The sequence below is a fragment of the Phyllopteryx taeniolatus genome, chromosome 21, assembly GCF_024500385.1.
Source record: "Phyllopteryx taeniolatus isolate TA_2022b chromosome 21, UOR_Ptae_1.2, whole genome shotgun sequence".
In the NCBI taxonomy this organism is placed as follows: Eukaryota; Metazoa; Chordata; class Actinopteri; order Syngnathiformes; family Syngnathidae; genus Phyllopteryx; species Phyllopteryx taeniolatus.
Window position 1 is genome coordinate 8,361,083 of NC_084522.1, and position 23,292 is coordinate 8,384,374.

General features: G+C 39.8%; 1 protein-coding gene across 6 annotated transcripts in view; it reads right to left on the reverse strand.

Annotated features, from left to right (window-relative positions):
• The window catches only part of csmd3b (CUB and Sushi multiple domains 3b), a 386,559-nt gene that overhangs the window by 12,187 nt on the left and 351,080 nt on the right, over positions 1–23,292 (reverse strand). For 4 of the 6 annotated variants that reach the window (XM_061760284.1, XM_061760282.1, XM_061760283.1 and 1 more), the window contains 11 exons: positions 19,911–20,084; positions 16,492–16,677; positions 16,071–16,256; positions 15,430–15,603; positions 10,503–10,685; positions 10,177–10,353; positions 6,981–7,160; positions 5,314–5,487; positions 5,052–5,225; positions 799–872; positions 12–123 (listed from right to left, as the gene is read on the reverse strand). In XM_061760284.1, coding sequence (XP_061616268.1) covers positions 12–123; positions 799–872; positions 5,052–5,225; positions 5,314–5,487; positions 6,981–7,160; positions 10,177–10,353; positions 10,503–10,685; positions 15,430–15,603; positions 16,071–16,256; positions 16,492–16,677; positions 19,911–20,084 — 1,794 coding nt within the window. The remainder of the gene's footprint in view (positions 1–11; positions 124–798; positions 873–5,051; positions 5,226–5,313; positions 5,488–6,980; positions 7,161–10,176; positions 10,354–10,502; positions 10,686–15,429; positions 15,604–16,070; positions 16,257–16,491; positions 16,678–19,910; positions 20,085–23,292) is intronic. The other 2 variants (XM_061760281.1, XM_061760280.1) reach the window with 1 other exon arrangement.

Genomic DNA, 23,292 nt, shown 5'->3' on the forward strand with positions numbered 1-23,292 from the left:
AGGACGCTTACGTATGCACTCCGGTTGCGTCCCGCTCCATCTCAGGTCTGGCTGGCAAGTTCTGGAGGAGGAGCCTTGGATCAGGTGACCTGGCTGGCACTGGAAGGACACAACGCTGCCCACCTGGGAGATCACATGGAGATTTCATTTCATTTCTCCATTTCACATGGAGATCCTGCTAAATTGCAGAGTTCAGAGTTGTTACATTTTCCTTGCACACACAAAAAAGTTTTCATTCGCAAAAAAAAAAAAAAAACATCGCTCAGCACTGAACAAAAAAACTGTCATGCGCACTCATAAACTCACACATGGAAAACATTTTTCTACATCAAAACACCTTACTCACCAAAACGTCTCAAACACAAAAAAATCTCACAAAAATTCTCACCTGAAAAAACCTCTCAAAATTGCTAACAAAAAATCTCAAATTAACACTCTCACCTAAACTCACACTACCAAAAAACTCATACACTTACCCCAAAAACGCTAACCAAAAAAAAACCCCTCCCACATTTACCAAACCTATCTCAGGCACACATAAAAAACTCTCACACACAAAAAATATCACACCTTAAAACCTCTTAGAGTCACCAAACACCTTCTTGAAACACTAGCAAAAAATACCTCTTAAACGCCCAAAATAATCTCACACATTCAGCAAAAAAACGTAAACACACACAAACGTGCAAAACAACTTCTCAAACCAGAAAACCTCTCACACACAAAAAAGAAACCTAAAAAATTCCCCCCCCCAAAAAAGTCTAAAAAGTTTATATAAATGGATGTTCACGGTGTTACCTTAAATCCAAAGGTGCGGTTGAGGGATCCGTATCTGGGTGTTCCCGGGTTGTCACAGCTAGTCTTGGTGGGCTCTGCAAAGAAGAAACAAGCGTTATGTCCTCACGCCTTTCTACTGGCCCATGTTGTCATGGCAACAGAGGCGGCCTCATACCGGCCCGGCAGCAGGGGGCAGCAGTGCTTTGTCGCAAAGCCGAGCAACAAGAGGAAGCAGAAGAGGACCAGCAAGCTTGAGGTGCCATATATACAAAAAATACCTACTCTCTCACACTCAAAACAAACAAACAAACAAAAAAAACCCTCTAACATACACCATAATTTAGCACCAAACAAACCACCCTCAAACAAAAACTCACGCTGACCAAAAACCTCCTACACTTAACCCCAAAAAAATCTCTTACTCACATGATCTCTCACAGTCACCCAAAAAACTCACTCAAAGAAAATTCTTACATTCCCCCCCCCAAGAATTCTCACACATACACCTAAAAACTCTCCCACTCACCAAAAAACGCACACATTCATCAAAAAATTTATATTCATAAAAAACTCACATTCACTAAAACATCTAACATATATACCAAAAACCTCTCCCACTCAACAACAAAACTGTCCCACTCACCAAAAAAATCTCTCACATTAATCAAAAAAACATTGACCAAAACATCTCTCAAACACACAAAACCCTCGCCGATCACAAAAACTCCCTGAACAAAAACCTCATTCCTAAAACTCTCTTCCACCCACACAAAAAACCTCTCACTCACCCCAAAAACTCTCATTTTTAAACAAACTCTCACACTAACCAAAAAAAACCCTCTCTTATTCACAATCATGTCTAATTATGAAGTAATAATAATAATATAATAAAAATAATAATGAATCACTCACAAAATAATCTCACCTTCATAAAAGAAACTCACACTTGCCAAAAATGTCTTGCGCTCACCCAAAAACTCTCTCATGTGCACGCCCCCCAAAAACTCTCACACCCCCATACAAAAAAAGGTCTCACAGGAAAAGATTGCCTTTTGTGTGTTCCCCCCCTTTTCACCTCATCCCAGATTTCACCTCCCTTCATCACTCTTTCCTTCAGCATCTGCGATTGTCCTTTTTCTTTCTACTCCTTCACTCTTTCTTCACACTTTGCCTTCTTTCCTCTGCTTGTTCGCCTCCCTCCATCACTCATCTCTCTCCTTCACTTCACTCTTTCTCCTTACTCATTGACCTCCTTTTCTTTGCCTCTTTTCCTTATTCACCTCCCTCTCTTTTCCTTCTCCTTCCCCTCCATCAACTGCTCTCTTTCTTCTCTTCCTCAACCGTTTTTGCGACTCAGTCACCTTTCTTTCCACCATTTTACATCTCATCCAACTTTTCGTCTCCATCGCTCTTTCCCCTTCCACTTCTCTTTCCTTTGTCATCTTCACATCCATCACTCTATTTTTACCTTATTCCCTAACCCCTTTTTCCTTCTATTCTTCTCTCTCCTGTTCTCCTCCTCCATATTTCCCCTCATGAAGCCATCCCTTTCTTTCTCCTCCTCCCCTTCACTAATTCAACCCTCCTTCTCCTCATTCTCATGCTTCCTCTTCCTCTTTCAGTCTTCTCCTTCACCTCTGCTCCAGTTCTCCTTGCTTACATAATCCCAACACAAAGACTGAAGTTGCGCAGCAGTGTGTGTGTGTGTGCATTGAGATGTCCCAACAATTCCACTTGGAGTCACCTACGAGAGCGTCAAAGAATACAGAGTGTGTGTGTGTGTTATTAAATCAACACTCAGGCATAGTGATGAGTCAGCGCGTGCTTGACACTGAAGCACAAGCTCGCAAATCACGCCAGTGTGCAAAGTGACGCTCCAAGCTTCACATGTGTTTAGCCCTTGACTAAATAACTGGAGCCGCACGCGTTTTCCCGCGTGCCTCACTAGACCTCATTTCAGCCAGCATCGACGGATTAACTCAGCCTGGTTCATTGTCATGATAGTCTTCTGTGATGTTTCTGATGCATTTGAGTCCATCTGTTTGTGCTGGAGCACTAAGTAACAGTGTTCCACCACTATTTGCAAAAATATGGGAGTACGACCCACCTTAAAATTGTTTAGATTTGGCTATACAGTAGGTGCCACAAGATGACAGCGAAGTATTGGCTTTCTATTTGACAGGGCAATCTCCTGTCTCAATTAAGCTTCTCCCCTCACGTTAACATAGTTCCTTGGCAATAAGATGCCTCAAGATGGCACCAAAGCAATACTTTTATATAACGGAGGATAGGTTTCACCAAAAAGGTGAAACCATGAATATGTAGGAGAACACTGTACTACGATTTTATTTCGGGATCACCTTTCTTTTCAAAAATTTTACTTGTTTTACTTTTAAGTCACAAAGCATGCTTCTCAGAAAAAAAGCTTTAAAACAGTCCCTGGGAAGCTAAAGCTAAGCTAACATGAAGACTCTTCTAGTGTGGACTGCATTGAAAAGATGATTACTGCTCAGTGTGCTAAAAAGTAGACACTATTCGTTCCTCCTTACCAAAAATCGAGCGGTGAACGGTCTTTTATCCCATGCCATCATTTACACCATGTCTGGCTAGTCCTCCGCCGTTACTATTCCTGTTACGTCTCTGTGACGTCTGCTTTGATGAGCAGCAGCCGACTTAACTGGGAGCGAAAGCATGTAAAAACGCCACACGTGGGTGGGCCCTTAATTGCCCAGATCGTTAAAGCAGAGGGATATGAGACACCGCCGTTAGTGGCGATAGGTAGCGGCTCCCCACTGAGCAACAAACATGTCGGAATTAAAGCATCCGCAGCCAAACATATATAATGTGTGACAAACCCACGCCGTCATCTGTAAGCACCCTGAAAAGATTCAAAGCAACAATGCGCTTCCTTGTATATCACAATTTCAAATAGATTAAAGTTACACTTCAATGGCAAAGCAGACTGCAAAGCAAACTGTTAGAAAAATACATGCCTTTGCACTTATAAAATTAATTGTATGTCAACTATAACCTCCTATAATCTTTTGTTTTAGTGCAAGGATAAGAAAGTAGACCTGGTTCTGCTCTCTGATACTGTATTATCACTTTGCTGTGAGACAAAGCAAGATGATTGTGGTTGGGGGGGCACCAGTTGCATGAGACAGATGATAACTGCCTGTTTATGTGTGTATATATGACCTCGGTTAAGGACAAATAGGAAGACCTTTCTTAAAAAGCACCCATCAGCTTGCAACTAACTAATGCACAAAGTAATCAATGGAGTACAGGCTTCCACTAAGGCTGAACAACCCGAATTGAGGGTTTAGTTGTGTCTCCGTTTTGAAATCCATGCAATATTCACTATGAAATTAAGAAACGTGAAATAAATATCAACATAAGTGGATAACAAATATTCCCGGATCTGCACCTTTATCTGGAATCTCACTAAAATTCAGTTGATTCTATATTAACCAATGGCACACATATTTAATGGATTTTATTGTGTGTATAGAAACATGCTGTATATGCTATGTATAATAATAATAAACCTCACCCCATCATTGCTTGTGAATGACTGAGCAATTCAGAGAAGCTCCTTTCATACACAACCATGGCACCCACCTGTTCCCAATTAGCCTGTTCACCTGTGGGATGTTCCAAACAGGTGTTTGATGAGCATTCCTCAACTTTCTCAGTCTTTTTTGCCACCTGTCCTAGCTTTTTTGGAACGCGTTGCAGGCATAAAATTCATGAATTAATAAAGTTAATGATTATTTGCTAAAAACAATAAAGTTTATCAGTTTGAACAATTAATACCTTGTCTTTGTAGTGTATTCAATTAAATATAGGTTGAATATGATTTGAAAATCATTGTATTTTGTTTTTATTTATGTTTAACACAACATCCCAACTTCGTAAGAAAAAAGGGGAAAAAAAGGGAAAAAAACATTTCTGGATCCACCCCTTTATCCATGAATTATTCAGCAAAAAAAATTCAATAAAAAATCCACCATGTGCACCGCCACTGGATTCTCACCAAAATGTTTTTACTAAAGCTTGACAAAATTGTTACACTTAAAAGGCTTTTTAAACAGGCTTACGATGATGGTAATGATTATTCAACAGCTATAGATTACAACAAACTAGTTAAAATTCCATAAAGCGAGAGCACCCACATTACAGAGTAGAATAATTTCCTTATCGACCCACAAAGTTTTGCGTTCAACATTTTTTCACCGCATCCAATGAAAAAACAAACAAACCAAAATCGTTACCTATACAGCGTGGCTGGGTACCGCTCCAGCTTCCGTCACTTTGGCAGAGCCTGGTCGTTGTGCCGACCAGAAGGAGCGGCGGGGCGCAGGAAAAGGTCACTTCCGATTGGTAGATGAAACTCCGGCCCTCTCGGGAACCACCCGCCAGTGTACCGGGGTCACCACAAAACTTGGCTGTGCGTAAAAACAAAAAAACAAACAAAAAAAATTACTATGTTGATTAAGCATGGCCGATGAAATGTATTATGGGTCACGAGCTCACGTAAGCACTGCGGCAGCATCCCGCTCCAGCTACCGTTGGCCACGCAGGTGAGCACAGCCGGGAAGGATAGTTCGTAGCCCGGTGAGCAGCTGTAGCTCACGCTGCTGCCCCACTCGAAGTCGCTGCCCTGCAGGACCCCGTTGCTGACGGCGGGGGGTGTCGGGCACGTCACGGCTAGTAAGGGAGAGGGGCCGGTGAGAAAGGTAGAAAGAACTTGAATGTATTGTCATGTCAATGGCATTACGATACGGTGACACCATTGATTTCGTAGGCAACATAATGCATTATTGTTTCCTATGTTTTTTTTCAGTTTACACTACACAGCTATCATGATGTGTCACCAATGTGTTTTTATAGTATATCAATTATTGCGCAATCGCTGCCAATGATATTGATGGTATCACGAGCAAACTAATGTGCTAAAATCGTATTGTGGGTTTTCTTCAGTTACATGCCAATCATGATGTATTGTCTGTTTTTCTTCCTTCATATCTATTACTTTGCAATCACCATATTGTAATACCATTTAATCAAATGCAAAATAATGCAGTGATATTGTATAGTGAGCTTTCTTTGTGGCAAAATAATACGATATTATTGCATCTTGGGTTTTCTTCTGTAGCATCGAGTTCACAATGTATTGCCGATTGTTTGTTGTGATTATCTGTATAGTGATACCGTTATATTTGGCAAAATTATGCAATAATAACATAAGGTGACTTTTCTTCAGTTACATAGAGATTGCAATGTAGAGTAGATTTCAGTACATAAATTATCATGCAATTGCTGTCTTGTGACATATTTACAGTATATTGTTGGCAAAATAATGCAATATTATCATATTGTGAGTTTTCTTCTGTTACATAGATATTATGCTGTATCGCATGCTTTCTTTCATTTAATATGGAATCCACAAATCCACTAAATAATGTGATTTATCATGAATTTGCTTCAGTTCCATAGATATTGTGATGTATCGTCGATAGTTGACTTCCAGTAAACCGATGATCGTGTAATTGTTTTATCGTGATACCACTGTTATTGTTGGCGAATTAATGCAATATCAGCATCAGTATTAAGTTACATATATGAGACAAGCAAGTGATGGGACAAAATATTGATATTGTGATGTCCAGTTTTCTATTATGTTAAAGTATGGATAGGCAAACTGCAGACATCCATAATGTGGAAGTCCTTAACAATTTTGACAATTTCATGTGAAAAATATACCTATTCATGTGTAATTGCCGTATCGTTATACCATTGGTGAAATAATGCGATGTTATCCTAGTGTGAGTTTTTTCCGTTACAAAGAGATTGCAACTTATGTAGGTGATGTTTTTGGTTAAAGCACAGCTTACCACGCAATGACTGCATCGTGATACGTGTATGGTGAGTTCTATTCAGTTAGACAGCAATCAGGATGTAGCATCAATGATTTTCTTACAATGTATCGATGATCATGCAATTGTCGTACTGTGATACAATTGCTATTGTTAGCAAAATCACGCAGTAATATATTGAGTTCTTTTCAGTTACATACATATTATGATTTATCATCAATGCTTTTCTTCCAATATATTGATTACCTCGTAAACACTATCGCAATACCATTTACATTACTGTATATTGTTGGCAAAATATCGTGATATCGTACTGGCCATTACCTGTGCATATGGGCATATTCCCACTCCATGTCCCGTTCTGAGTGCACGTCCTGATAGGCGAGCCGTCCTCCTCCATCCTATATCCGGGTTGGCACAGGAACGTTACGTTCTGGCCAATGGTAAAGTCTTCTCCATAGCGAAGGCCATTTGCCGGAACTCCAGGATCCCCGCAGTTTATCACTAGGAAATTGCAAAATAGAGAAGATGAGGGTTAGGTTTAGGAGTAGAGTTAGAGTTAGGGCCCTGTCCGTTAACTCCACCAGTATTAGCGTGGATCTAATTTCCTTTAGTGGCTTCGAGTCAGATGATACTAGGAGCGGTCGAGGTTGTCTCGGGACTCTCTTTGGAATCACATTATCCCTTGACTGTACCTATAAAGCCCTGTCCTTCATAGCCTAATAGGTATTTAAAATTCCTTTAAAGTTGCCACTGGATGCAGACATGACTATTAATAGATGTCCTGTCATCTTCTTCCTATAAGTCCGGTGTGGGGGACCTTTCATCCTATCAGAGGCCATTTGAGTTTTTATAAAGTCCTAAATTTATGTAAAAAACTCAAAAACTTGTAATACGATCACGTAAAGTATCTAAAATAAGTGAGTATACCCATCACATTAACATGCAGTACATATTTGATTATATTTTTTCATGGGATGACAAAATAATCAGTGTACCACTTGTACAACAGTGGAAATATTTGTCCCCTAAAATTACTCAACACACAGCCATTAATGTCTAAACTGGTGACAACAAAAGCGAGTACACTCTTAATTGAGAATGTCAAAATTGTGTAGTGTTTCCTCCTTGTAGCCATCCGCTTCTTCTTTGACAATTTTGCCATTTCTTTTGTGGTTCAATTTAAAAAAAATAATACAGTGTAGTAGTATATTATATGCCGAGACTCAGAATTTGATACAGTGTTGCAGTTTTTAAATTGCAGCCTGTCGGCCAATGTGCAGTGCTCAATCACTTGGTGTGCGACGAAGAGTTGCCTACTGTAGATTTTTGGGCACGTTCCACCATAGTCGCTTTCGGCCGCATCGCTCGGTGTGAGGTGAGCCTAAAGAATCCATGTTCCGAAATGCACAAGTTGTCGGACAATTGGGATTGAAGGTGTCGTTTTTCTGGTATTTTTGACCATTTGCAGAAGTCGTACCCGGACTCCTCCGGGGAATTCACCCAATGGACACCGTATTTGAAGCAGATTTACCAACAGATGGCCAATGCTAAAATGTGACAGTTGGTGGCTTTCAGTGTAGGGTGTGGGAGGTAAAGTTTGACGATTTATCATAAAACACGAAACCCTCATAACTTTGACTTGATAAACTCTTTGATTTAGTTTCTCAAATGTATTTGTTTTCTTCTTTGTTTTCCCATGTGGAAAGCATAGTAAGTTGCATCGAGATTCACTGGTGTACCTTTTTCAGTAACGTGACAATAATGTAAATGTTTCATGCCACTGACATCTATTCGTCTTGGCATGAGACAGAGTATTTTCTCAGCCATGAGATTATGAAAATGTTTTCTTACTGGTTGCGGATGTGGCATTTTACACTTTCCGACGCTCCCTCTCCTAGATTTCATTAAGCTAATTAGGTGAAGGCCGATTAAGGCCACCTGCGTCATTCTTTAACGTCGGTGGCACCAGCACGGAAAAGCCGAGGAGTTACTCAGAGACGAGAATAATTTAAAGGATGGTTGGGAGTCGGGGGAAGCCTAATGATCACAAATCAGCAGCTTGGCAGGACTGCAAAGCTAAAGATTTAATAGTAAATATGTCCTGTAAGTAACACAAAGCTTGTTCTTTTACCTCCAAGCAGCTTTAAGTTTAAATGATGAGCGAGGAATAAAAAAATGAACTGCAGGAAAGTTAATTTACTAATTGAGCATCCACTATTGTTATATTAGACATTTTCGACGTATTTATGACTCTTTTGGCTGTGTTTCCCCCTTTCTTTTTTTATTAAATTGATTAACAACAAAAGTATGACATAATTGTTTTCCTCTTTATTTTTACTTTATATAATATATTGATTTTTTACTTGTTTTTGTAGCATATATGTAGTTTTATATATAGTTAATCTAGTTTTAGTTTAACTTTTTAAATTTATTGTTGTTTGTTTGTGGTTAATATTTGCCTTATCTATTTTTTATTTTCATTTGTATTCATCATCATCATTTTTACATTTCATATATATTTTTTCTAGTGTCAATATAGTTTGCATTTGTTCATAAGTATATATTTTTGGTCATATTTATGTTATGTCATTTCTGTTCATGGATTTTCTACATTTTTTTTATAGTTTACATTTTTGTTTGTTTAATTTCTTGCTATAACATTTTGTCTTTTGTTTAGCTTTTGTTGTCTTTTATTTTGTTTGTAAATATATTTATTACCAATTATCTTTATTTGTACTATTCACATTGTTTCATTTATAGTTGAGCTATTTTTAGGTGTTCTTTTTTATTTTTTATTTTGAATGCATTGTTAGATATGTTATATAGTTAATCATCCATCCATCCATTTTCTTTACCGCTTATCCTCAATGGGGTCGCGGGCTGCTGGAGTCTATCCCAGCTATCTTCGGGCCAGAGGCGGGCTACACCCTGAACTGGTCGCCAGCCAATCGCAGGGCACACATAAACAAATAACCATTCGCACCTACGGGCAATTTAGAGTCTTCAATCAACCTACCACGCATGTTTTTGGGATGTGGGAGAAATTCCACGCAGGCACGGGGAGAACACGCAAACTGCACACAGACGGGGCCGGGATTCAAACCCTGGTCCTCAGAACTGTAAGGCAGATGTGCTAACCAGTCGCCTACCGTGCCGCCATAAATAAATCAGTCATTTAAAAAAATTAAGGTTTATAATTGCCCATACAAATTTTCTATTAAACAGCGCTGTAGCCTGTGTAAATAAAGCTCCTCCCCTCACTTCAACATAGTTCCTTGGCACCAAGATGTCACAATCTAGCGCAAAGCCAATATTTTAATATTAGACAAGGCTATGGTCTGAGCATAAAAACAGCAAATAGGTTAATTGTTCAGCAGATGATGGCGGATAGGTTAAAAAAAAAAAAAAAAAAAAAACTAAACATAAATAGGTGAATTTTTGAGTAGCAAATGGCAAATAGGCAAATACACTGCATACTATTATAGAAAATATGCAACATAAGTATCAGATGTCTTACTGGTACAGTTGGGCTGTATTCCTGACCAGGTCCCATTGGCCTGACACAGCCTGGTGGTGGCGCCGGAGAGCAGGTAGCCGTCCATGCAGGAGTAGATAACAGAGTGGGAGAAGGTGGTCCCGTCCAGACGAAACACTCTGCCGTTGCTTGGAGTACCGGGATTACCACACTGGACGGCTGGAAAACAAATTAATGAACATTTAAGAGACATTACCAGTCGTAGTAACGAAGTAATGAAGAACAAATACTTTTTCAGGTATCTGTAGTTTGAATATTTATTTTCTGATGATTTTTTTATTTTACTCCCAACATTTTCCTCCTCTTACGTTTACAGAATGGCTGCATTCCGGACCACGTCCCGTTGGGGAAGCACATCCTTTCGGCCGAGCCGATCAGTTCGTAGCCTTCCGTGCAGCCGAAGAAGACCTTGGAGCGGATGCGGAAATCTGTCTGCTCCCTCGATCCGTGGGACGGGATGCCGGGATCGCCGCAGGAGCCGGTCGTGTCACCTGCGTGTCAGGGGGGAAAAAAAACAAACGCCGCACTTAAAATGGTCCATAAAAAAACACAATGGAGTTGAAATGTCAGACAAGCAGTAGAGGTATGAGGGGCCTTGAGGGAACTATTTCAGGATAACCTCTCATACACACTACTGAAACACTCTCACAGGCACAACTGATATCTTTTTCACTCATATGCACGACTGAAATGCTCTCACAAACGGAAACAGTCATATAATAAACTGCAAAAAAATTAAATGTTCTGTTTTAACTCTAAAACATCCTCTTACACGAGTGAAATGCTCATAGCCAAATGAAACACTAGTGAATGTGAGCAAAACATTTCAGAAGTGTGTATGAGAGCATTTCAGTGGAGCGTGTGAGAGTGTTTGAATAGTGAACATGAGCAAAACATTTTTTAGGTGTGCATATGAGAGCGTGACCGTAGTGAAGTGTGTGTAAGAGCAAGTGCACGTGAGTGTGTTTCACTTGTGTATGTGAGCAAAACATTTTACTAGTATTAGTAGTGCATGTGTTTCAATAGTCTATGTGAGCAAAAAAAAATTCTGTTGTGTGTGTGAGAGCGTTTCAGCGGTGTGTGTAAGAGCATTTCACTTGCGTATGTGAGCAAAACATTTTTTAGGTGTGTGTATGTGAGCGTGTCCGTTGTGAAATACAAGTTTTGGTAGAGTGTATGAGAATGTTCCACTAGGGCCTATGAGAGCATTTTACTAGTATGCTTCAGCAGTGAACGTGAGCGTAAAAAAAAAATTCTCGTTTGTGTGAGTGTTTCAGTAGTGTGTGTGAGAGGTAATCCTAAATTATGTTCCTGATGGCCCCTCAAACAAAAGCAGCACATTGAAGTATGAATGTCAAAAGTGTGTGTGCGTGTGCACTTAAGTGGCGGCTGAAGTGTGTGTTTGTGTGTGATCTTTGCTTGTCCTTGGAAACCTGCACGCTCAGCAAATTCTGTCAGACAAATGTGTGTGCATGCTTTTAGACGCACACATAAATGCATCACACGGACACACACACAACACACCAATTAAATGATAAATGTTACTTTAGTACTACTGTACATTTACGACATTACTTGGCAGTAATGTATTGACCTTTACCAATATGGTTTTGAGCAATCTAAGCCAATTAGCCATCTCAACAAAGGTTAAACATTACATTAATTGTAAGGAAAATAATATAATTGTACTATTGTAAAATTGTGAAATTTTTCTTCATAATACTTCAGCTTTATTCTTGTAATTTTATGACATTATTCTCATTCTTTGTGAGCAAAATCACAATTCTGAGTGACTTTTTCCTTGTAAAACTATAACATTATTCCCAAAATATTACATCTTTTTTGTTTCAAGTAAAATGCATTGCATTTTATGCATCACATACAAGATGAAACTGCATCTTTATTCCCTGTCCTTTTTGTGCTAGTAATAGGACTTTGCTCTCTCATCAGCGGATCGCTATAGTATATTGTGATGTGCAAATCATCACATTATCCCATTACTACACTGGTTTAATAAAAAAAAGTCCCATGAAAAGCACAAACTTTCCATTCACGTTGTTGTTTATCATTTGTCACTGACATCAGTCCGCATGCAGACCAGCCAATGAAAAATTGTCCATTAATTCCATTAAATGAAAACAGAAACACTCAGTCAAGGAACTTCAGAGGCCAAACTACATTCTTCATTGTTTTGGGCCAAAGATATGATTTGCATTCCAACATGGACTTTTTTTTCTCCTTGAGTGCATTTTTGTTTGCTTTACGAGCGACACGTACGCGACTCTGCCAGGGCCATTTACAGTCATCCATTATGCAAGTACATTAAGTGCAACTCCAATTCCAATGAAGTTGGGACGTTGTGTTAAACATAAATAAAAACAGAATACAATGATTTGCAAATCATGTTCAACCTATATTTAATTGAATACACTACAAAGACAAGATATTTAATATTCAAACTGATAAACTTTATTGTTTTTAGCAAATAATCATTAACTTAGAATTTTATGGCTGCAACACGTTCCAAAAAAGTTAGCACAAGGTCATGTTTACCACTGTGTTACATCACCTTTTCTTTTAACAACATTCAATAAACATTTGGGAACTGAGGCAACTAATTGTTGAAGCTTTGTCGGTGGAATTCTTTCCCATTCTTGCTTGATGTACAGCTTCAGCTGTTCAACAGTCCGGGGTCTCCCTTGTCGTATTTTATGCTTCATAATGCGCCACACATTTTCAATGGTTGATAGGTCTGGACTGCAGGCAGGCGTGGCTTCTTTTACTACGAAGCCACGCTGTTGTAACATTTGCAGAATGTGGTTTGGCATTGTCTTGCTGAAATAAGCAGGGGCGTCCATGAAAAAGACGTTGATTGGATGGCAGCATATGTTTCTCCAAAACCTGTATAATACCTTTCAGCATGAATGGTGCCTTCACAGATGTGTAAGTTACCCAATGCCTTTGACACTAACACAGCCCCATACCATCACAGATGCTGGCTTTTGAACTTTGCGCCCATAACAGTCCGGATGGTTCTTTTCCTCTTTGGCCCTGATGACACGACGTCCACAATTTCCAAAAACAATTTGAAATGTGGACTCGTCGGACCACAGAAAACTTTTCCACTTTGCATCAGTCCATCTTAGATGAGCTCGGCCCAGAGAAGCCGGCGGCGTTTCTGGGTGTTGTGGATAAATAGCTTTTGCTTTGCATAGTAGAGTCTCAAGTTGCACTTACGGCTGTAGCGCCAAACTGTATTTAATGACATTGGTTTTCTGAAGTGTTGCTGAGCCCATGTGCCCATTGAAAATGTGTGGCGCATTATGAAGCGTAAAATACGACAACGGAGACCCCGGACTGTTGAACAGCTGCAGCTGTACATCAAGCAAAAATGGTAAAGAATTCCCCCTACAAAGCTTCAACAATTAGTGTCCTCAGTTCCCAAACGTTTATTGAATGTTGTTAAAAGAAAAGGTGATGTAACACAGTGGTGAACATGACGCTGTCCCAGCTATTTTGGAATGTGTTGCAGCCATAAAATTCTAAGTTAATGATTATATGCTAAAAACAATAAAGTTTATCAGTTTGAACATTAAATATCTTGTCTTTGTAGTGTATTCAATTAAATATAGGTTGAACATGATTTGCAAATCATTGTATTCTGTTTTTATTTATGTTTAACACAACGTCCCAACTTCATTGGAATTGGGTTGTACTATTTATTGCATGTGAATAGAAATGTAGGCTTACTGAAAAGCTTGCATAAATGAATGCGATTCGGTCCAAGTGATACATTTGAAACATTGCTTTTGAGCTTAATTAAAGATTAAAGAAAATGTTAAAAGTATACATATTGTATGTTATGAGCCACCTCCATTGTGCCATTATTTTGCAGCAACCAAGACCGAACATTTGGATACAAAGGACTGCTAGGGGCTCAATGAAAAGAACATTGTACAGTTTTATAATAGTACAAATAAAAGTTCCAATGTTATGTTAATAATCCTGTAAAGTTTTATAATATTATGAGAATAATCAGAATTTTAGAACTACTCTAATACTGTATACTGTGTTACAAAGTTAATCTTAATATTGGTATATTGCTACGGTCATAGTATTAGAATTGAGAATTAAAATCTTTATTGTCCTTGCACAGTGTAATGACTTTTTTTCTTAAAAAAACAACAACTTTTTTTCTAACAATTCTTTGACCTTATCTTAATATTATGCCTTTTTTTCCTGAAACAGGACTTCTTTCGCTTAAAATTGCACCTTCTTTTCTTGTCAAATTACTCCCCCTCCCCTCCTAATAGTGAGACTTTATTCCATTTTTATCTCATAAAATGATGACTTAACTGTCTTGAACTGTTAAATTTTAGAGAAAAAAGTCTGAATTTTATGAGAATCAATTTGAGAAATATTAAAAACAACAACAACAATCAATCAACAACAATCAAGACAAAGTAATACTGCAAAAACACAAAAGTTGTAATATTACAAAGAAAAAGATGAAACTAAAAAGACAATTGCAAAATAACTAAGTGTTAATGCTGTCAATATTTTTGAGACAATTCAAGTCATAATATTAAGAAAAAAGTAATACTTTTATGAGAAAAAAAGTGATTTTATTACAAGAAAAAAGTCAATACAAACTCACGGCTACATTAGGTGAAAAAAGTCAATTTTATGACAATAATATTGTAATGTTTTTGCGAGATCCTCAATGTCTTCATCCTCGTGCAGGGATAATTCATAATTAATGCTTTTTGTATTACTTTTTTCTTGTTTGAGGACTGCATACTCAGGCCTGATACATGCTGTGTAATGTATATATCACAGTGAGTCCCCGCCTTATCTTTTGCACCCCTACATTGGAGATTTTTAAGTGACATTTTTTATGGGCTTTTATAGCATAACAGGCCAGTCTGAATTTAAAATTGCCTACCTTCAGTGTAGTAGTACAGTATCTTGTGCTGCAACATGCGGAGAAAATATAAACCTGTGTGTTGTATGCTCTGTTTGTACACAACGTGTTGCTGGTCCATGTGTGTTAAAAAAGTAGTTGTTCGAAGGTTTGTAACTACTGTGACATCAATGCTAATTTCAGTTAGCATGTCCAAGGCGTTTCTCATTATATGTTGGTAGCGGACCTTCGTCCAGCCATACATCCAACTCCTTTCCATCTATTGGGCTGATGTACAGTATAGGCTGTGTGTACTATATTTCATTAATTACCTGAGCAGAAGGGCATGGGTGCGCTCCACATCCCGTTGAGCTGACACATCCTGGACGACTCCCCCTTTAGCTGCCTCCCACCCAGACAGGAGTATCGAACTGTCGAACCGAACGTAAATTTATCTCCGCTCAGCATGCCGTTTGGGGGAGAGCCAGGGTGGCCACAGTCAACAACTGGGGAGAGGGAGGGAGGGGTGGAGGGAGGGAGAGTGAGAGAGAGAGAGAAAGAGAGGCTGTAAAGAAGCTGATTAATGGAGTCTAAATAAAAAAGTTGGCTGCATGGCTGCAGGACGCTGAGGATAACATTTCAATGATGGCAAGTGTCACCCCTTTGTCATTTTCCTCCCAGAAATAGAGCATAAAGGCAATAAATTCACATGGGTTGTGTTAACTTTTGGCGTTGAGTAAAAACTAAAGGAGCAGGTGTTAGTATATTTGCTATCACCTGCATACACTCTTCCTGGGGCTTGAAATCCTTGAAGTGCATTTTTAAAATGCTTACATTTTTGCTAAAGTGCAATAAATACATTGACATTTATCACAGTAAAACCTACAAAGCGGAACAGTTGAGGGTAATGCTCTTTCCAGTTCCATAACTTTGATTGAATAATGGCGTATACTGCAAGTGCGTCATTCCTTACCTATACATTCGGGCAGCGGCTTGTCCCACTGTCCGGTGGGCTGACAGCTCAGCACGGGTGAGCCAAACAGATAGTAGCCCGGGTTGCAGTCGTAGAACACCACCGTGCCGAAGGTGAAATTGCCGTGCTCAATTTTGCTCTGTCGGATGGAGTTGGCCGGGATGCCGGGGTCCGAGCAGTTGACCACTACAAACACAAACACACACACACAGACGAACGCATGTGTTATTTGGCATTAACCAGAGAGGCTCACTTCTCCTCCAAGTCTCCTACACGTCTTAAAAAAATGAGAAACGCAAATAGAGTTGTTTATGGGTAAATCAAAAGGGTTAGGGTAAAATGAAGATGCTGGTTACGGTGACATACAATGGTTTATCCAAAATGTTGGTCATAAGTACAGTTAGGGGTGAATACACTCAACTTTTCTCCCCACCTTTACATGTCGGGGGCGGGTGGCTCCACTGGCGGTTGGCCTGGCAGTGGGCACGAGCCGGCCCCTCCATCTCGTAGCCCCGGTTGCACACGAAGCTTACTACATCATTAAGGTTGAAGCCGTTCCCCACCGTGCGGCCATAGATGGGGCTGCCCGGATGGCCGCAGCTGATGGCTAAAGGGGGGGGCAAAACATAAGACAACATTTCCTCAAATAATGTAATTCCTCAAATAATAAGTTGCTGTAAGATTATAATGATCTACACTTTTACAAACAAACAGCTGAGGCCATATGAACTCTGTTGCCAACCAACAGCAGCACCTACCAAGGTACCTAAACAGTCTGTGTGGAGTCTTACCATATGTCGTAAATAGGTTCCATGCGCAGTGTGAAAATAATGTCTTATGTCATGTGGCGACGACAATTAGCGTTGCAGTAGCATTCCTGTAGCAGTATAGTGTGGATTCTCACTTCGTTGAAAATTATTTTCCTGCACAGTCTGAAAACTGATCTTTTTGCGTCCCAATAGACTCTGACGTGGCTTCTTCATAATCTCATGCCACTGTCCAGTTAATGTTTCGGGGAGTCACAATACTATGAGCCTGCATGTTAGACATTCTTATTTTTGTTTGAAAACTCCACTTTCCACCATATCAAAGACAATATTTTTAAACCGTTACAGTAATGACGTGGTCATTCCACAAAGCTATGTGTCTCCATGTTTATGTTCTGCTAAACCTAGGCTGCCTCTTAAGACATTTTTATTATTGTTTCAAACTCCATTTTCCATTTTGTGCCAGAACAGATCCTTCAACCGCCGAAAGACCAAAGTACAGTAGGTATATCTTACTTCAGGATGTCCAAATAAAGCAAGCGACTAGCAGCAAGTGTAGTTGTTATGGAGACATGTTGATGATTCAGAAGCGTGCCATAAATGTTTGGGCTTTTCATTAAGCATTACTCCATTTTCGCCTTTGATTACATTGATTGATTCCTCGGCGAGAAAAACAAATTATACGGCGTGAGAAGCTGATGTCTGGAAGTACATAAAAAAGAGAAAGAAAAAAGGCTCACATGGCCCTGATTCATAGACATTCATCTCCTTCATCAGTACAGAGTGGCGGAGGTCCCCACAGGCAATTTACGGATGTCATTTCAGGATATATCGTCCCTCGCCACCCCCCTGGTGTTGGTTTTGAGTGTCCTGCTGTTTGGCGTGGTAATTATTCATCCCTTGGCTTGATTCAATGGGGCTGCTTAAAAAGTTTGAGTGCTGACCAGGCTATTTTTGACGTTCGCACGAGGAGACAGTCGGCAAAAGGAAGCGGAGGGGGATGGTGGGAAGGGGAAGGAAACGAGCGAAGAATGCTGACGAGAGAGGACGGGAGAGACTGGGATGTTTTTTCTTTCAATTTAATCAGGGAGAATCAGAAGTTTGTGCGTACAAATTTCATTTGACATCATCAGACACGCACACGTGTTGCGTGTGCCACTAATCTCAATAATTACAACATCATTTGCCTGCAAAAAATATTTTTGGCCCAGAGATTTCCCACATAAACAAGCTCAATAAAACTTACATTTCAAAATCATATTTGTTTACTTTTGGGTCAGTTTTTTCGGTCGAAGCATGTCTTCCGAATTGTGGAAAATGATGAGTGGTCCCAAGCCCCAGGAAGGAGGTAAAGTTCCTGTATTATGATGATTATTTTGCCAAAACTTTAAATGCATGTGCACAGGCTGTTATTATAAAATAAAAAGTACTGTTCGCTATTTATTCTTAATAATTCTCCACTGAGTGTGAGGCACAATAAATACTTCTATACACTATGCGAAAAAAGTGTTTGTTTGGAACTGTACCGAGAATACCGACGCGTTGATTTGGACCAGAGTCCATTTGCTGTGTTCTGACCTGAAAAATGAAAACAGACTAAAGGGTGCATGGCAAGTTGTTCCCTCAAGTTAAGTACCGTAATTTCTTGTGTATAATGCGCATTTTCCCCCCTCAAAATTTGTTCAAAATCAATAGTGCGCATTATACATAGGTATAGGGGGAAATGGAAAAAACTTTCACATTTTATAAATTTATGCCGCTATCTAAAGGTTATGAAAAAGCTGTCCACTTTCATTCCAATATGCCACCGCCACCTAGAGGTTATGAAAAAGGTGTAGCCTACACTTTCATTCCAATATGGCAGGGGAACGTATGACTGCATATATGTGCAGTTGTGCTCGTAGGTTTACATACCCTGGCAGAATTTGTGAAATATTGTTTTTTTAAATACGACTGATGACCGAACAACATGCATCCTTAATTTCTTTATGGTTATGTTTTGTTTAATGATAATGCTTTTCTGAAATGCTTGACAGTTTAATTTGACTCACATTAAAATAATATTAAGTGTGTTTCGCTTAGCCCTTCATGTTTTCTTTAAAGAATTGTACCCATCTTACAAAGTCTGCATGGGTAAGCAAACATATGAGCACAACTGTGTGTTTTTTCATTTACTAAATAAAAGTAGGGCTGTGAATTTCAAAATCAGAACAAGTAAATAAAAAGAAAGTATTACATGTTCCAATAAAGTGCTTAACTTCAGAATAACTATTTGAAAAAACTAACAAAATACAGACTACTTAATGTTTTGATCATATGGGTAGAAGCAAAATCATGCATTGTAAAAACATATTATTATACATAGGTAAAAGGGATTTCCAGAATTTTGAGGTCAACTTTCGGGGTGCGTATTATACATGGGTGCACATTATACACGAGAAATCATGGTACATTGTATGACGATGGTATGTACTATATGGTGTACCTTATTGTTCAAGCACCCAATGAGGATGTTTCTTATGAAACAGATTGAACATAACGTGTTTATAAAGCGGCGGCACGGTGGGCCGACTGGTTAGCACATCTGCCTCACAGTTCTGACGACCGGAGTTCGAGTTTGTATGGAGTTTTGCATGTTCTCCCCGTGCGTGTGTGGGTTTTCTCCGGGCACTCCGGTTCCCTCCCACATTCCAAAAACATGCATGGTAGGTTGATTGAGGACTCTAAATTGCCCTTACATGTGTGTGCGAATGGTTGTTTGTTTATTTGTACCCTGCGATTGGCTGGCGACCAGTTCAGGGTGTACCCCGCCTCTCGCCCGAAGTTAGCTGGGATAGGCTCCAGCACGCCCGCGACCCTTGTGAGGATAAAGCGGTACAGAAAATGGATGGATGGATGTTTATAAAGGCTCACATGGCCCTGATTCATAGACATTCATCTCCTGTGGGTTCAATGTTTGCATAGCCGCGTGTCGTCTTAAGAGCTCGGCGCCCATTCGGCTCAAAAGGTTGTCATGGAGACAGAGCCTCCGAGGAGCTTGATGAGGTTCATCAATTGTTTCTTTTTTCCTTACGTATGCAGATGGGAAGCTGCCCCGACCACTGGTTGTCCTGGAGACAAATCCGAACCGATGAGCCTATGAGCCGGAAGCCGGGCAGGCACTGGTACACCACTGTGTCGCGGTAACCAAAGTTCTCCCCAATCACTTGGCCGTTGACGATGCCCTCGGGGATGCCGCAGTGACCAGCTGCAACACAAACACACCCACACACAGGCACACACACACACAACTAAATTCAAGGCTTATTTGCCGTGACATCAGGGAACAGGGATTTCAGGCTGCTATTACTTTAGAACAGGGATGGAAACCCCCGGACTGTAGCGTAGCGTACCGTGCCATAGTGTAGCATAGCATTGGTTGTGAGTACCTGTGGCGAGTCATACCTATCGGTACATAAAACAGTACTCTACGGATCATGTGAATAAAACGCTTGATCTTATTCAGAAGAAATCTTCATGGTTTTTATAATAGAGTGCTTTGCAGAGCCCATGTCTTTTGTTCCTTAAGGACCACCTATGTTTTTTGTGGAAGCGAGCCAACAAATCATTAGCTTTTGCATGAAGGCATAATAATACAGCCGCCATTTATTTCGCCCCTGCCTTCCAGACACAACTCACCGAAGCGGGACATTGTTTATAGTGCCTATTTGGTTTTGGTTTTGCACATTTTGATTGGCCAACTTACACTGGCTCCCAGACCACTTGAAATGTGACTTTAAGGTTTTGTTACTATATAAAATACTACATGGCTTAGCACGTTCCTATCTTGCTGACTACGTGGTGCCTTATGTTCCATCCCGAGCCTTATACTTGCAACATGCTGGTCTTTTGGCGACTTAGAGAACTAAAAAGAAGTCAACACGTTCTAGATCAATCTCTATTTTTGACTCGAGTACTATGGAATGCCCTACCTGTGGAAATTAGAGCGGCTACCTCTGTAGAAATATTAAAATCTCAACTTGAGACTTATTTCTTAGTATTAGTAGTTAATGCATATGGTTGCAACTTGACCTCTGAAATAAATGGTGAAAGGGCTGGGAATCAAGCAGACAAAAACATAGGGGAGGGAGAGGGTGCGAGGCAGACAATGCTTTTTATTTCTTTAGACAATTTTTTTGGTTTTTTTTGTTTTTTTTAGAGCCAGAGCCACCGCTGCCTGGCACATCGTACAATGCATTCCTAAATTCAGATTGGAGAGGAACTGTTAGAAAAAGTCCCAAAACATTTCAACCACAAATGTTCACTTCATAAAATGAAAGATTGCATCCCATTTTTACAGATGTGACATCAATGGCAGGGCCGTACCGTGAACTAGAGGTTAGCACATCTGCTTCACAGTTCTGAGGTTCTGTGCTTGAATCTCTGCATATTCTGTCTGTGCTTGTGTGGGTTGTCTGCGGGTACTCTGACTTCGTCTCACATTTCAAAATCATGCATGTTAGATTCATTTAAGACTATTATTAGTCTATTAAGTAATCCATTTTCCAGAGTGAATATGAATTTTTTTTTCTGTCTATACATACCCTGCAATTAGGCTGTGACCAGTCTAGGGTGTACCCCACATCTAGCCTAAAGTCAGGTGTGATAGGCTCCAGCTCACCCATGACCCTAATGACAACAAGCGCCAAAGAAAATGGATGAATGGACTAAAACTGAATGGTTGGTTGGCCACCCCTGATTTAGAAGCTGTAGCCTCTCTGCAAGCCATCAACACGCAGTACAAATCTAATGTCAAAGAGTGCAAAACAAGCCTTCTACTTTTGCAAACTAGTAGGGTCTCCGTCAAAAATCGCAATTATTTATCAGACTAAAAAGACTCAGCTGGTCAATTGGCCCGCAAGCATTTCCACAGATGCTCCGCGGTCCTTTGTGTTGCTTCCAAAAGGCGAAAAAAAAGGAGGCGCACATGTTCTTTTGAAGACGGCTTGGCTAATGAGATTGATTGTTGTCCTTTTCAACTCCCGCGATCACATTTGCTTCAGTGACACGTGTGGCAGCTAATGAAAGATGATGAAATACATTGTTTACAAAGTAATTCTTGCAGTCAAATTTGATGATTGTGATGTGTTGATTTGAATGATTGGCGCCAACTTCACTTGCCATTTGCTCTGTATAATAACTAATAATTTCTCATGTGTTTTGATCATGACTAAACATGAGAGTATTTGGGGAGGGGTGCAAACCTGCAAACTTTGTCTGGATGTCAAATGGGGTGCAGGTTTAAGAAAGTCTGATCTAGGTGTTAACATGCTACCCACTAGAGTCCTAACTATGAAGCATGCCATCAAAAAATTGCTCTGCATTGCCTTCCCACACATTTTATGATGCACACATCCTTCAACACTCGAGAGCCATAAAGAAGAGGGAGCCCCAGCTGCTTCTACACTCATGCAGTTACGACTAGTCACCATTTCCCATTACCTTGTTTGGGAATTCCCAAACTGTGGCGCATGCACCGCTCCAGGGGGTGTGTAAAATTAAAAGTAAAATGGCGGTACTGTATAATAACTAATAATGTATCAAGTGTTTTGATGATGATTTATAATATGCATCTTTACAAAATAAAAAGGTAACAATGGCACATTGCAACACGACAGAGCCACAATGATGAACTGTGTAATATTACAGCCCTATAGCTGCTACTATAGTGTGGTTAGGGGGTGTTAGCGTTTCCTTTTATCCAGCCTAAACTTTGGTGCACACACCCTTCCAGGGGGTGAGCGAGATTGAAAGCGTAATAGTAGTTTGGTATAATAACTAATAATTTGTCATGTGTTTTGATCATGATTAAACCTGAAAGAGAGATTAAACATGAGTATTATCATGATTAATCATGATCAAAACACATCACAGATTATTAGCATCAATTCTGTCGGGACATCTATAAGGGGGTGCGCGGTTTGAAAAAAATCTGACACTAACTGTATTGACTATTAAAGGCCTAGCTCCTTCTTTACGCATAGAGTTATGAATAATTAGTATTTCTAAACTGTGATGCACAGACACCTCCTGTGGTTGTGTGGAATAAAAAAAAAACTGTAATAGCAGTTTGATATAATAAATAATTATTTGCAATGTGTTTTGATTGTGATTCAACACCAGGGGGTTGGGAATGGTGCAAGAACTCTGGTGGGATATCAAAGGGGGTGTGAAGCTTTTATTTATTAAAAAAAAAAAAAAAAAAGAAGAATTGGGAAACATTGCACCTTGCAACACTCGAGAGCAGGAAAGTTTGTGTAATATTTTCAGAAAGTCATTAGAAGTGAGGCAAATGTGAACTTGGCCTGAACACGGTCTCTAATCTGCAAATAAACATTACATCCAGAGTCGAATCACGTAAAACACTTTCAAGTGTCCCCCCCCCCCAACCTTGTCTCTTCGAGTAGGCGGTACAA